Here is a 16,103-nt window from a genome sequence, read left to right on the forward strand (position 1 = left end):
GTTTTGTCACTGTACATTGAGCATATAGACATATTTGACATTTAAAATTGGCTTTTTAAATTGTTTGCATTTTGCAGAGCGTTTAGTAAAGTTTAGTTTTTGCTCGAGAAAAGACAGAGAATAAAATGCGTTTTTAAAAATTAGATTTATGTGAGCGTCGCTCTAAAAAACCCTCTTGCAGTGTGATGTCTTGCGTTAGTTATGTAAGTAGTACAGCACAACTGAGAGTGCCGTTATTGGAAAATGAATCAATTAGATGGTGTCCAGCCACTCTGAATGTGGTCATTTTCCTATAATAGCACAGCCTGAAGTGTTTCAGTCCTCTTACACCACAGCAAATTTTCTACACTAACATTTACTTTCCATAATTCAAAAATGTAATATGATTTGTTCATGTACAGTGAGATTTTAATGTGGTGGAGTTATAAAACAGTTGTTTTCTCTCTTGAAGTGAGATATGGTTTGTCTTGTCGAGAACCTGCAAATTCCTCGTTCATGTTACCTTCCCGTGTCTTCAACTCCGTCAAAAAATGATGAGTGAACAGAAAGGCTCACTTTATCACCAATTACATACAATAAAAAAACATCTGTTTATGCAAAAGAATGAACATATTTAAAAGTGCTGTGGTATGCAGTGTTCATGTATGAAGGAAATGTAATAAATGTTTAATTAACTGTATACTATTGTCTACAGTAGTGCCAACAGTTTCAGCTTTAGCCTAGTGATTAGAAAAATTTCAAATTTCAGCTCCTACAAGTTATCATCTGATAGGTTGTTTTTCCCAGGCACGTTTCTTCCATTTTAGGCAGATTTTTGAGATTTACCCCCTTATAGCTATTTTGTGCCCAGGCATAGAAAAGGTTTCACATTATCAACACTATAATAGAGCTGTATATAATTGTACTTTTGGACTGGTTATTTTAAGATATGGATACAGCTCTTTTTTTTCTTTTTTTGTTTATGCATAATCAATATTTTTTAATGTGCTTCAAACCTACTACTAGTATTATTTCACCAATCAATATTCTTTCATTTATATTTTTATGTAGTTTATTTTATGCTTAGAGAATCAGTTTTTATTATGAAAACGGTATATTTATATAGTTCAAAGACCAATTCTTAAGTTTGTGAAAAAGTTGTTTTGTCACTGTTATACATTGAGCATATATCCATATTTGACATTTTAAAATCGGAGGCATTTGAAAGCAATATTTCTGAATCCATATCCATATGATTTTCCTAACCTGCCACCGATATTTGCGCTTGCTCCTCCTCCTTCGGCTTTAACTTGAGCGGACAGACCTGCTGCGCTGCACCAAATCTTTAAGTATTTTTATTCAAATCTTGACTCAGAGGGTGAAGCCCATTTCCCAGTGTATAATGTTTCACAGCACACAAAGAATTCTTGGCTTTTCTGTGTGTATCAAAAGCTGTTTAACTGGGTCGAGAAATCACAGGGTGGCCATAATCCACTTTGGAGCTACAGGGAGCCATGGAGATATGAGAGCAAAGCCCCATCACAGCAGTCCTCTGGGTTCCATTAAAGAAATCCTTGAAAGCGCTGTGAGCTAAGTTGTCCCTGACGAAGGCTTTAGGAGGGCTGGTGAATGTGTGCGCTTATGAACTAAATAAATTGTAAAACTTCAATTAAGTAGACGGCATTATGCGCTAACGAGTTAGCAGTTCAGGACTGAAGGAAGCTCATATTTTTTTCAAGTTATTTCATTATGGTTTCTTCTGTGATTAATGCACAGAGATCAGCAAATTGCAAATAAACAAATTCACCAATTAATTTAAACTAAAAATATTTAATAAATGCTACTCCATGACCCAGCCTTCATTAGATCTATGCAACAGCTGGACATGTTTGCTTTAGTTTGTGAACAGACAAGCTCTACTAAAATGTTAAAATAAAAAAAAAAAAAAAAAAAAAAAAAAAGAGCATGATGTTCATTTTAGGAATAAAAATGTTTTAGAATGTTCAGTTTTAGGTTGTTATCTGGAGTCTGTGCCATTTGCCGTGAGAGTTCAGTACTTTTGGTGAAGTGTGAAAGTTGTTTACGAGGACTGGAACACTGTAATTAGCTCACCTTTTTGGCATGTGTGCTTGCACTGACAGCAGCGCAAAAAAACATGAACGTTACAGGCCTTGTATGAGAACGTTCCTCATGGTATCAAAGAATAATAATTATGAAAAAGTAAACAATATATTTTATAAATCTAATTACACATAATAAATAAATAAATAAATAAATAAAGCAGATGGATGAACCTAGTGCCAATTATTTTTTGAAGCTGCATGCACAAAAGTGGTGTATAGATTTGCTTCCACAATTCGAAATGAAATGTTCTGTGTGAAAGCAACCCTGCAAAATGTAAGCTCCTCTCCTAAGCAAGGCGAGAATCAGTCCTTTGAGCATTTCTGCATAATGTTTAGGAATTACAAGAAACACACTAGCAGGATGGTGCATGGCATCACTGTGGATTTACTGCAAGTCTGAAAGTGTAAAGTGCCCATCATCTGTTCTTGTATCTGTAGTGATACGGTAAGACAGATATGCTAGCTAGTTAAACACCACCAAGAACTTTTGAGAATGTTGTGAATTCACAATAAATGTAAAAGAGTGTAATAGTGTGATTATTGAATTTTAAGTGATATGTTGTTAGGTTTGGGTACAGTACTCTAACATTGATTGGCTATTTGCTGTAAATATATTTCAAAATAAAATTCCGTAATACAATACAAATGTTAAAAAGGGAACTTATTTAGAATATAACAGACAGATGGGGAACTGATGGTATCTTTAGTCTATGGCCTATGAATAAGTATGCGGATGTACTTATTAATTGAGACTTTATAAGCACTTGTGTTAGTGTTTGGATATTAATATTGATTATGTACATAATTGTAAACAGTGACAAAGTTGATGCAGATAAATGTAGAATACAAACTAAGTGTTAAAAGCAACACCTAGTGCAACCGAGATCAAACTGAGAAAATGAATAAATGAAACACCAATACAGTAGCAATTCTGACGATCTGCAACAATCCAGTTTTGTGTGAAATCACCAACGGCATGGGGGAGATTTTACAATAAAAACACTATAGACACTTGTTCTTTCAAAAGTTTTTCTTTGTTATGATTTGGAATGGTGAAAATTGAACATAATATTTACAAAAAATAACCAGGAATCAACTTGACTAGATGTGAAATGTGAGGCCAAACAACTCCACCAGATTCAACAGACTTTTTTTGTACTACCGATTAACATCAGTAGTTTAGCTAGATCTAGCCTAGTTCAAATCACATATCAGAATAAATGTTTTATCAAAAGCATGAAAAAAAAAAAAAGAATTCACATTGTACGGGATAGTATTATATTGCATAAGGCATTGAGGTAAGAAAAAAGATGCTTCTCAATCATACATGATTATTATTACATCTTATATATTATTACATATTATATCATCCATGGAATGTCTGTCCATTTACTTATACCCACTCATTTTTTTTTTGTGCAAATTGCGGACATTTGTCCATAACATACTAAATCCTGACTCCAAAACCAATAGAGCATAGAGTTATCAGATGCAAAAAATTATATTTATTGTTTAAATCATTAAGTTAAAAAAACCTTTCGCCATGTGCCTGCTGCTATCTAGTACATGCGTGATGAATAGTTAATAAACAGCTATAGTGGTGATTCTTTTCAAAAGAAATGTTTCCACTTTTATTATTCCTGGTTAAAATTCAGTGCTGAACTGTCTTTGCCCTTTGGGTTGAATACACATTAAAATTCAAAATGTGTTAAGTCTGTAAGTGCTGTGGATAAAAATGTTCAGTGATAATTAAAAACCTCTCAAATCATAAATTATTTTCAAATGTATTTGTTGTACTGCATCTGTGAAGCATTTGATAAGACAGACCTGAAAAACATTAACTAACCCAACAAATAGCTTTCATGGTGTAATTCTTTTACAATTAGGTCAACACTAAGAACAGATACTGTTTATGGATTTGAATAAGTAGCAGGAAATTCAGGTCTGAGTTAGACAGGATAGAAGGTGAACTGGACTGATTTATCTGTGTTTATCATGATGCCAGATTCTGTGGTTCATTACGGTTATGGACTGATCATCTGGGATAGATAGTGTAGGGCTTTTTGTGCATTCAGGGCATATTACTGTTTGCACTGGAAACCATGAAATTGAAAGTCTTCCTCTGAGGAAGCAATACTGAAAATGGGGAAGTCATACCGTCAGTATGTATTGTCTGATCGTGTGCCAACAGTTGGGGTTAAAAAAAGCAACCTTTTTTTTTCTCTCTCCACTGCTGCCTCAGAGTAATGTAATGTAAAGTGAATTTGTTTGATTGGATTATCCCGTGGATTGATTTGTGATTTAACATGCTTTCAATTGTTTTTGAGGATCTCATTGTAAATTTTAGTAAGTGGGAGTTGTTCTTTTAAGAGCACCACAGAGAGTTGAAGCTTTCAGTTTCACTCTGTGTGAAATCTGATAAAAGTAGTTTAAAAAAAAAAAAAAAAACCTAAAAAGCTCTGCTGTGTTATAACAAGAACAGTATGTATTGCAAACAGTGACTTGGGTCATCAGATTAATATGTACTATTAATTCAGAGATTTTTGTCCACATATACCTATACAGTTATCTCTCGTTTATTGCAGTGGTTACGTCCCAAAACCTCCCGTGATAAACGGACGCCACCCCAAAAATGCTATTTTATGTAGAGAGTACTGTACTGAAAATCAGCTAAACAAATTAGCCTACAACGACGTTCTGTACAGCTGTGTGCTTGGCAACAGTTTTAGGAGGGGGCATATGAGTGTGCCATTCTGTTGACCATGGACCTTTGACAAAATAGTCTATCTTTGGAAATGTAGTTATTCTGTAGTTGGGCTGTGGATCTGGCATGGTCTACTGAAGTCTTCTTACTGTCATGAAAATGTATGAAGATTTAGCAAGCACACAACTCATCACAAAAAGGTATAGCATGACTCAAGTTGGAGCGAATCATATTGATTTATGTGTGTTTTGAAATACTATCTGATAAATTGATATACATTCTGGGCCCTTCCCTCATAGTGCTTTTTCAAACTCTTGAAACCATATAAGGGCCACAGAGACCTTTCTTGATGTTTTGCCAGCATGATCAGAGGCTTTCATTCCACTATACCTTCAGGCATCACCTCGTTCACCTCGTATGGTATGTTCATTGATTCCAAGATTTCAGATGAAAGATAAGAACTCACTAACCACTTTGCAGAATGACTGAAGTGTTTAAGTAATTGCTTTGATCTGTCTAAACCAGCTGCTTTATAACTATTTCTGTAGGCAGATAAAAAGTCTATAGTGCCTAGCTAAGCATGCTCCCATGCAGATGAACACATTTATAATTCAGAGATTAGTCTTGCCCTGGTCTACAAACATTTTACCCCACCAACACTCTGGATTATATCCAGGCCCCTCTGGTTTGGTTTTGACTTTGATTTGTTTTTGCTTCCTCCAGGAGCCCCCACTCTCCCCTCTCCCCTCGCCTCTCTGAAAGACTATTAATTAGTTCCTGATTATGATCCCCAGCAGGGCCATAAAACCTCAAGCTTGGAAGAAGAAAGAAATCATACCACCCATTTTTTTCCCCTCCTTTCTGAGGCTTTACTGCTGGAACTAATTTCTTAAACTCTAAATTTTTTTCATAAGCATCTTTAATTTCTTGAAAACCTCTAACCTTTTTGTCTATATAACTCAAGTCTGGCACAGAGCAGAGCTGACCAGTAAATCACAGTTCAAGCATTAGGTGCTCTGTAAAATGGATATTGCCAGGTGCATTTGTGGTGCCTCTCAAGAGGTGGACTCCTATCTATTACAAAGTATCACTCTTCGTTTTTCCATCTGCACAGTGCAGTGACAGGAAAGCTATGGTCAGCTGTTTTCCTCTTCAGAAGTGATAAAGCTGACCTAATAATTTTTCCTGTTGAAGTTTTGAACGGAAGAGGTTGTGCCAGTGACTGAGGGATCGGTATTGCTTACAGTATATATCACTTCCTTTTTTACTTCCTAGATAAACTTAGAAGTTTCAGTACAAGCTCAGGGGAGAATTGAATTGAAAACTCTCCAGAAAACATGTAACCGAGTGAGGTTTTTAAAAAAGATGCTTGCTGAACAAAATGAAATAAAAGCCAGTAGAATAAAAGAAACTAAAGACTCATTTATTGAAACATTTCCAAAAAGTTAAGTTTCCTTTTTTCATTATATAAGAATGTATTGAAAGTATTGCTGGCCAAAATGTAACCATTAATAGCGGGTTTGTCGAGCCAGTATGGTTTTGTGAAAGCAAGAACTTCTTGCTTTCACAAAAAAAGGTAGTTCTTATATGGCAGATGGCCAACTACAGACCTTTTAGTGTGGTGTTTTCATGACCTTTTCATTGACAAACATGCACTTTAACTGCTTCAGACAAAACTCTTAAACTGTTAAAGATAGGAGAACATGAACTGAGATTAATGGATACTTGTGTAAATAAATGTGGTTGAAAAGCTTTGTGGTTTGCAGTGTTCCTGCTGAAATGCATAGAGTCATACATGTGACAACGTTTAAGACTTAGATCTTGTAGCCAGAAAAGTGCAGATTCTGGTGGCGGGACAGACGTTTGAGCGCCCTAATCGTATTTTTCTAGAAGTGAACATCAGTTTCGAAGAACTACAACCACTTTTGGGGTGGAGCTTGTGTTGAGTCTGTTGAATTTCATTTTCCTTGCTATGAGACTCAATTGTTAATGCAAAATAAGGTAAGAAATGAATGTATTATGCATTTGCATTGTACTATCCAAAGACCGAAGGATGTGATGAATATTAAAATAAGAATTCCTTCAGAACTTCCTTTAAGGTGAAAGGTGAGTCAGGGTGGAAGCCCACTTCCTCATTTCCCCTGCATGCCATCCCATCTGCTGTCTGTTTGAGTAATAACATGGCTTACAGCTAACCACATACTGCACCGAGGGACCCTTTCTAGTCTTTCAAAGGTTGCTAGGCATGAATGTGCAGTTTGACAGGCTTTTAGTGAAGTAACCTGCAGGCAACAGAAGTAATCTCTCTCTCGTTCCTCTGCATGCTCCCCATGTCGTTCCCTCCTCTCACTTCCCCACTTGGTCTTTATTTTTTTCATTTCCTGTCACATTGTTGTTTTTCTTTACTCCATAATCCATCCATAAGCCTCCAGCTGGCTCACTGTTTGCTGCACACAGATGTAAATAACTATTGTGGCTGCTTCTTTATAAGGGGCCACAAAGTCATAAGGTCTCTTGTTACTGAGGACATGTCAGACTTAGCTTTTTTGGTACTTGTTAGAGAGTCCACCAGTCTTTTGCATTGATGGCCTTAGAAGCAAGCTGAAAAGAAATCACCCAATGTTTTCACGAAATCACTGATGTTCTCAAGGACAGCTTGGCTATCTACCTCTGACATTGTTTTGTTGGACAAGTGGGTGGGCATTGAGATTTGTTAGTCAGGCTGTTTGGGAGTGTAATGGTGTGTGTGGGTGTGTGTGTGTGGGAGTAGGCACACACATGGGGATGGGAGAGTGGTTTCTGCAAAAGAGTGTAGCTCGTGTAGATCAAAGGTAACCAGACGATAGGTTTATAAGGCAGCGCTTTGTTGCTTGATAGGTTGTCAACTTCAGTACGTTCCATTTCAAAGTAAACGGGCCAAAGCAGCAGGTTTTGTGGTCAGATCTGCACTGTACGTGTGAACCCTATTCTACAGGTTTCAGATCAGTGGTGCAGAAGTTCTTTGAAGTCATGTCAATGGTCTTGTCCTACACAGGGCTTGGGGAGGGAGTGTATTTTCAGGAATTCCTTGCCCTTTTGCCTATTGTGAATAGTGCTTTGCAAACGGGCACATTTATAAGACAAAGGCAAAGCTGCTCAAGAACCTTTGTATTACCAAGCCACATGCTACAGCGCTTGTGTGGGGTTGTGTGTGGCCTACATAATTATCACCAAGACTTTGTTGATTTGGATGGAATTCCTTATGTGCAGCATTGTTTTGCTTTACATGTATAGTGTTGATTGGAGATGGAATGCAGTGTCAAGATGAGGTTGCTTTGAAAATTTTTTCCCTTTGATTGTTACAAGCTTGAGTGGCATTCTTTAAGACTTTAGCACATCTTATTGAATGGATCTCTTATCGTTTTTTCAATTCGGTTATTTGATCCGTGTCTTTGAACATGGACGTTCTAACGTTATATGGGATGATTTTATATATGTAAACACTCAGAACAAGAACATAAACTTTATCCATCATGCCCACACAACTTCAGCAATGGCTGTGTTTGTGTACCCAATAAAGCCCTATCAGTATGGAGAGGCTAACTGAACGATCAGAGACTTGCTACGGTTGGCAGTGAACCGAGGTTGTCATGGTGTTTAAAAGCTATCCCACCACACACAAAGACACACCACTGATTCTTCTTTGAGCACCCCTGCATATAAACAAGACATGACCAACTACCATAAAGAGCCGATATAAACATAAAATAACATGCCCACCTTTAATCAAGTTGTGTTTGGAGTCATGTGAACTATGTCTTTAAAGTTATTGGGTCCAGTATTATTATGCAGTTGTTGTTAGGCAGCCTTATTATCTTGTCTTGCTCTAGTCAGTTCCTTCAATTGGACACTTGTAGCATTGGAAGACAAACAAGTCATGCCTCCCAGGGTGGTTGCCAGGGGACAAGGGGGGGTGGGGGCATGACTCCTCTAATTTGAGAGTTAACATGTGGCACTGCTGCTGCCTGTGCCATAAACCAGTGACGCTTCCCACCAGGAAGCCTCTCCAGCACAGGTGCAATCTGTACTGCAGCATGTAAGTGGTGAGAACAAAGCCTCTTATCGGCAAGCAGACTTTCATAGATAAGCAGAGGCTTGGAGCAGTACGTGCTATGACTGAAATAGCACTTTTCAAGCTCCAGTAGCGATTAGGGAACAGGGCACAATGTCACAGTTTGAATGTCAAATCATGCTGTAGGTTTTACATTTTAGTTTTAATTTGATGCATTAGAAAACACCTTGTAGAGCAAGAGAATTCAAGTGGAAATTGTAAAAATTTCCATTTGTATCGTTAACGTACTAAAACGGGTGAAGGCTGACAGCAGCTACCTTAAACAAGTTTTTGTTCAGCTTTTTAAAACAAGACAACAGTTGGTTCAGGCCACTGAAAATAACAAAAAGAAAGTCCATGAAACCCCTGTGAAAACCCTAGCTAGAATCTCCTTCTAATGCATTTTTTTCAGCTAAATTATTAGTATTAATGTCATGTGATTAGTTTGCCATAATTTTGACACATACTCAGTTTGCTGAGATAGCATGCTCAGCCAGTTAGGGCTGTAGCTATCAATTATTTTAGTAATCGAGTATTCTACCGATGATTTCAACGATTATTTAAGTAATCGGATAAGACATACCTTTTCTTTATTAAAGAACAATATAAAGTAAGAGAGGTTCCGAGTTTATTTCTCATATTTTTGACCTTTTTTCTTTCATAATTCCGACTTCATTCCTCGCAATTCTGACTTTGTTTCTCGTAAACATCAAAGATTTGTGGTGCATTCACCGGTAACCATGTTGTCGGCCTAAAGTTTGAAGCTGTTGGTGTATGAACAGGGCTTAGTTTGATACTGCGATTCTATTGATTGTAGCCTATTTCATTTCGATGTGTAAAGCCTTCTGGCACTACAGAGGGGGTGACGCTGCCCGATAGGCTAGAAAAATCCTTGGAATTGCAAGAAATAAAGTTGGAATTTCTATAAATAAAGTCAGAATTGCAAGGAAAAAATTAAATTTAATTCTTTAGTGTTTACCTGTCCAGAGCTCTCCATAGAGGTGGTGCATCAGTAATAATGCTCTGTGGGGAAACACAATGTTCCCTGTGTAGTAAAATTGAGTAAACGAAGATGTTTCGTATTGGAATTACTCAAAGAATTGTTTCAGCCCTACTGCCAGTTGACCTATAACTTCTAACCTTTGAATAGCAGTTGTTTTAATACCAAGTTGTGTCCATTTTCACTGATGCAAGTTTGTAATTTGTAATGTAATGGTCACTTGAAATAACCAGCACATAGAAACATTCATCACTGCCATGATTGTTTCTGAGCAGGGTACATTCCAACTGTTGTTAAATGCTAAACACAAATTCATTTGTCCTGTCCTGGGGCCAGATCTAATTTTCACATTGCATTTGCTTAAACAAAGCAAACTAGCTAAGCAGCTGGGACCGTTTGAAATCTTCGAGCATCTGTTTAGGGTGCACTCTAGCAGGATTAATCCCCAAGCTGTAAACTGACCGGGTGTTACGTTTTAGTTTTTATTTGGTTTTTTGGACAAATATTCATTAGGCAATTGGTACTTATTTGCATTATTTCTCTCATGTAGATATTGGTCACGGCTGCAAAGTCCTCATCCTCCACAGATGATTTGTACCTCGAGGAAACGGGATCTGGAGGATACCCCGAAGATGACGATGACTTTAGCTCTGGATCAGGCTCAGGTTAGACATCACTGTTCAAGACACTGGAATGACACATTTTAGACCAGGGGTGCCCAATACTCCAATTGCATGGGTAGATCGCATGACATTTAAAAAAAGTAGATATTTATTTATGCATTTTTATAGTAGGTAGATCATTTTGATTTGGTCATTTTATAAGTAGCTTTCATGCTGAAAAAGTGTGTGCCCCCCTGTTCTAGACCCTTAACCATTCCTAGAATCCATTATATATCTGTTGTGCTTTTCTGTAATTGATTTGGTGCTTCATTCAGGTGCTGGTGAAGAAGAGGCGGCAAAGGTGATTACAGAAAACATGATATACATAGCACCCAAAGCAAAACCTACACAGGACACCACCAAAGACTTCACACCCAAACTGGAGACTATCACAGCCTGGGACTGGGACAACACAAAAGGACTGCCTAGACAGCCTGTCAGGACAGAGGTTGGTTTAAGCAAACATTTTTTTGGCTAAAAGGTCACTTTTTATGTTTTTCTGATTACATGACAAATTGTGTCTGATAGCATATGTACTTCTAACAATGGATCTAATAAACAAAATATATACACACTTTTTAGTAAGTACATATTGTATGAGTTTAATGACTAGTTTATCTTTTTATTTAACAAATTTCATAAGCCACAAAACATTCACAACAGGGCTAACAATTAAGGAAGATTTATTGCTTAAACTAGTACACTCTTATCTACAGCTTAACAAAAGAAATACAACTGATTCCCTGATTCTGTAGGAGTACAAGCGAAATAATTAGTTTTTTTTACATACTTATTGTCCTGTTAGGTAGACTGACACAGTCGTGCAGTTATCTAATCAGCCAATCACGTGGCAGCAGATCAGTGAAAAATATCATGCAGATACAGTTCAAGAGCTTCAGTTATTATAGTGACAAACATCAGAATAAAGAAGTGCTATCTGTTACTGATCATACTGAGCCAGACCCTCCATTCATCAGTTTTCACGCTATAATCTAGATCGTATTGTGTGTGAAAATTCCTAGAAGTCAGTATTTTTATTAAACACTTAAACAAGCCTTTCTTGTGCCTGTGCCATGAAAAGCATGTGTGAAATGCAGAAACAGACTCAATGAATGTATCAATCTTGCTAAAGGCTATTGGCAGCAGTGTATATAGGTGCCAACGCTGCACATCACATCTTTAGAGGTGTTAACTTAGTGCAGGGTAATACCCTGGAACTGGGGAAAAAAAACATTAGTCTGTTGGGCTGAATTAAATCAACCAGCGGGCTGTGTGTGAATTATTCATTAGAAAAAATCATTAGAAGAAGAATGTATGCACTGAAGCTTTATTGATCTTTGTTATTTATTCTTGATTTATGACTGCGGCATTTATGACTATCCTCCTGGGACAAATACTGGATGATATGTAACCAAAGATATGGAATTTAAGTTCATTTGTGTGTCATAGCAGTCCATAGTGATTGTATAATTTGTGATTGCTGACTTTGTTCTACATTCTAATGGCAGTTCCTCTTCTCTATTGTTAGCGCCCAGTTCTTGTCACGGAGAATGAGCGCAGAAATCCAGTTGCGGGCACCACCAGTTCCCCTCGCTCCCCCGTAGAGGAGCCCTACGAAGTGCACTCAGAAAACCTCTTCCAAAGAACAGAGGTTCTAGCAGGTATTTATGGTTGTGAATATTTTTATTTTAGGCTTCTATGATCATTAAAAAACTATTATTTTTATGGTATGATAGCAGTTACTTTGTCTTGACTATCTAATGTCAGCGACTGAAAGAAAGCAAATTCTTATATTGTGCTTTTAATGTAACATTACCTAAAAATCCTACACTAGTAGTGTTTATAATTTGTAATCTTAATTCTTTTAGGTGGGGGTTGAGGTGGATCACTGTTTAAAGTTTTTAAGTTAAGTTTTAACAATTCAGCTAGTAAAGGTCTGTGGCAAAGCATTAACTTTAAGATTAATATTTACATAATCAAAATGAGAAGACTATCATTTTTTAACACTAGCAATTGAACATCGAAATGCCACTGTAAAATATTTACCAGTATTACAATACATGTATCATACAATCCATGTTTGCAGACACTGTAAACCGTTTGATTTTATGCTACATTATTTAAATAGCGTTCCAACTGTACTGATCTAACATGCAAGCATGTCATTAGAACTGTCACTAATTGTATACACCTGTGTTCAGTGACCCAAAAATTCTTGTGAATTTGAACGTGGCACATACACTGGATGGTTTTGCTGCTAGGTAGTATATGCTAACACTGTGGTCAGTCAGAGCTATTCTTTGCTTTCAACATCTGCCTTGGGGTCTTAAGAACAGACATCGGTAAATTCACGTGCAAGACCTTGGAAAAAGAAATGACACAAATATCACAAGGTGTGATGCCTTTTGGTAGACTGGCTCACCAGACTGTTAGTGTATATTACCTAGTAGCAAACCCTGCAACTAATGTCAAGTGAGCACACCACATTCAAGTTCTCAAATTTTGGATTGTCATTGAGCATATTTACAGCTTAATATTACTTTTAGTCCTTGAATATGAATAGAGCATGGTGCATTCATTCTGGGTGATGATTGGCTGGCAGATAGATCATGTTTATGTGGTTAACTCCTTTCAAACTGTTTCAGCCTCTTCTATAATGCCTGCTCTGCCTTTCCCCCTCACCTCTATCCCAGAATAGAACACTGCATACATTAAATAACTGAACAATTTCATGAAGTTTACATCCAGAGGGGAAATATTAAAAGCAAGTTAGCTCTGCTGTCTCGGAAACATGCCGCACCAGAGAGGTTTTGCTGTGTGGGTGGACAGAAGGCTTTCTACAACCTGCCACCTCTCTTTTGTTCTTTTTTTTTTTTTGCAAAGCAGCCAAAGAGCTTTTTTATTTAATTAGGCAATTAGGTAAGGCTTAACTGAGGAAAATTGTATGAACATTAGAATTTAGAAAGCCAGATCCATGATGTAGAACCTGTAGGCAGATGATTGTCACTGTTGGTGAGGAAACACATGGAGTTGCCTTTAACCTCTCGTTTATGACTTGCCTTGCAGCTGTCATTGCCGGTGGAGTTATTGGATTCCTCTTTGCCATCTTCCTCATCCTCCTTTTGGTGTACCGCATGAGGAAGAAGGATGAAGGCAGCTATGATCTTTCTGAGAGGAAACCCTCTGGAGCAGTGTATCAAAAGGCTCCTACCAAGGAGTTTTACGCATAGACTCCTTTTCCGTAACTGTCTCGTAAGCTAAAACTTCATCAGTGACACAGCATCGATGGTCCCATATCGCTGACGACGACAAGCACGTTCAAGTAAAGATCAAAACTAAGCAAGCAACCGAGGAACATGAGTAACATGAAAGCTTTTGTGTAGAGTATTGTAATTCAAACCTTTTCCTCTTTTTTTAATGAAAAAAAAAAAAAACAAGCAATTATGGTCAATCTCAGTGTATTTAAACTTTGTGTATTATTTGAAAAGGATGAAAAGATAAAAAAAAAGAAAACACAAACTATAAAGGTGATTCATTTTCTGTCTTCTGTCAAAGGAGCTTTTAGTCGCTGACTACTTTTTAACTGTAGCAGTATGTATTTGTAAAGAAAAAAATGTAAGTGGAAACAATTTGAATAGAATTGTTCTGTACCAGTCCAGCTTTCTTTTGCAGCATTATTTTGTCCTAGCATGTCTAACGATGATGTTAAAGGTGTATTTCATTAACTTATCTTTTTCTCTGGTGTTAAAAATGCCTTTCTTCACTTTTCATATAGCGCTTTTGTCTCTGGATTAACATTGAATCCTTCAGTGTAAATGTTCTCCCTGGTTTAGTTTATTCTTTTCTGTCCATGGAAATGAAATATTCTTCCTTTTTATTTTCTTTTGGTGTAGATCTAGCTTCATGTGTAATATTGCTTGTGGTTTGGTCAGTAATTGGACATAAAGGTGATAAGTGACAGGACATGTGTAGAGCAAAATCTACCCACTTATAGCTTTATTATTTAATTTAATCCAATTTGGTATATGTAGGTGCTTGCCAGAGCTTGAGATAAAAAACAAAAAAAACAAAAACGTTCCTTCTCGCACCACTGGTGGTTGGATACTAATATTCAGTTTAGTGTGTTATGACTCACCTATAATGCCTGGATTCACTATGAATTAACTTTCAATCCATTCCAGTGGAAGCTGATTGTTTTCGGTGCTGATATCAGACATATTAGAAGGAATTAATATATCGGTAATTCAGAAAATCCTATTTAAACATATTTGGTGCATTCATGCATAAACTGACGTGTTTTGCTTCCTTTGCTGCCCTGATTTGTTTGTTTCTCTCTTTTGGGTGTGATGCCTTTTGGCTCTTGACCCTTTTTAGAAACACTGGTGGCGTTTTGTCAGTGTTTTGATGCTTCTGATAAAGGCATGCATTTTGTCTCTGAAATGATTCATGCCAAGTCGAACTTTGCTCTAATCAGGTTCCTATTTGTGTTTGAAGCTATACTTAGAAATGGAGAACTGCTCCCAGTAATGGTCTGGTGCTCATCTAAAATGCTAATGAGTACAGGAAGTTCATATTTACTGTTTTTTTTCCCTTTGGAAGTCTGTATGAATTCAGCAGGTCATAAAGTCGTACTGAGAAGGAGAGCAGAATGAAGAGGCCCATGTTTCTGAATACATCACACACTGCATTCTAAACTCTACACATTCATGGGTTTAGCTTGCTCTTGACAACCCCATGTAGTGACACCCCCTCTGACATGGTCCACTTTAGCTGGATATGACCACAGAAGGTTACTTAAAAAAAAAAAGAAAATAAATAAAGGATTCTTCTATTGTTGTATCATACTCCAATGGCCACCTATGAGTTTTCACATTTTAGTGTGACTTTCCATTTTACTTTATCTTTGACTTTTTAAAGACAAGTCCAAATGCTTATTCATATATAAAAACTATATAGATTAAAATATATAAATGTATATTCATAAAATGTTTTAAACCTTCAAAGTGCCTATCATTTGGAAATGTGCTTGTGTGTGTATAAGCTGAAGGCAGTGTTTGTACATCGGAATCGCCAGAGCAACTGGTCGCGTGGAAGCACAGCTGACTGTAACAGTAACCTTTTTTAGTCTTACAAAATGCAGACAGTATTGTAAGTTGAAACAACACTACTGAATAAACATTGTGGCCTAATTTTGATCACTTCCTGGCTGTTTATTGAGGTGTTTCCTCAATTAGAGGAAATTATCTAGTAGCCTGGGGAAAATCCTTCACATGGTCAAATGTTCACATTTTTACTATATACAGTTCAGAAAATGCAGACTTTTTTGTAACCATATTTGATGTAAAGTAATAGCATTTCCCTCAAAAGTGAATTGGAAGAAAATTGCATGTAAAAGTCTGTTCTGAATGCGGTGTTTCTGATTACAAACAATTTCCATGTGGCAATCACTGTATGAGGAAATTACACTTGTATAGCAAATTGTTAAGACACCAGACAGACGCTAGACTTTGGATAACCATCATCATCTTTTGTTTATAACAGCTTC

General features: G+C 37.0%; 1 protein-coding gene across 1 annotated transcript in view; it reads left to right on the forward strand.

The window, feature by feature from the left end:
- sdc2 (syndecan 2) overlaps positions 1 to 15,756 on the forward strand; it is a 34,952-nt gene extending 19,196 nt beyond the window's left edge. Inside the window, exons 2-5 of the mRNA XM_046834629.1 lie at positions 10,447 to 10,561; positions 10,834 to 11,006; positions 12,087 to 12,219; positions 13,625 to 15,756. Coding sequence (XP_046690585.1) covers positions 10,447 to 10,561; positions 10,834 to 11,006; positions 12,087 to 12,219; positions 13,625 to 13,788 — 585 coding nt within the window. The 3' untranslated portion in view covers positions 13,789 to 15,756. The remainder of the gene's footprint in view (positions 1 to 10,446; positions 10,562 to 10,833; positions 11,007 to 12,086; positions 12,220 to 13,624) is intronic.
- Positions 15,757 to 16,103: the final 347 nt, after the last annotated feature.

This window comes from Silurus meridionalis, chromosome 22, assembly GCF_014805685.1.
Source record: "Silurus meridionalis isolate SWU-2019-XX chromosome 22, ASM1480568v1, whole genome shotgun sequence".
Taxonomy (NCBI): Eukaryota; Metazoa; Chordata; class Actinopteri; order Siluriformes; family Siluridae; genus Silurus; species Silurus meridionalis.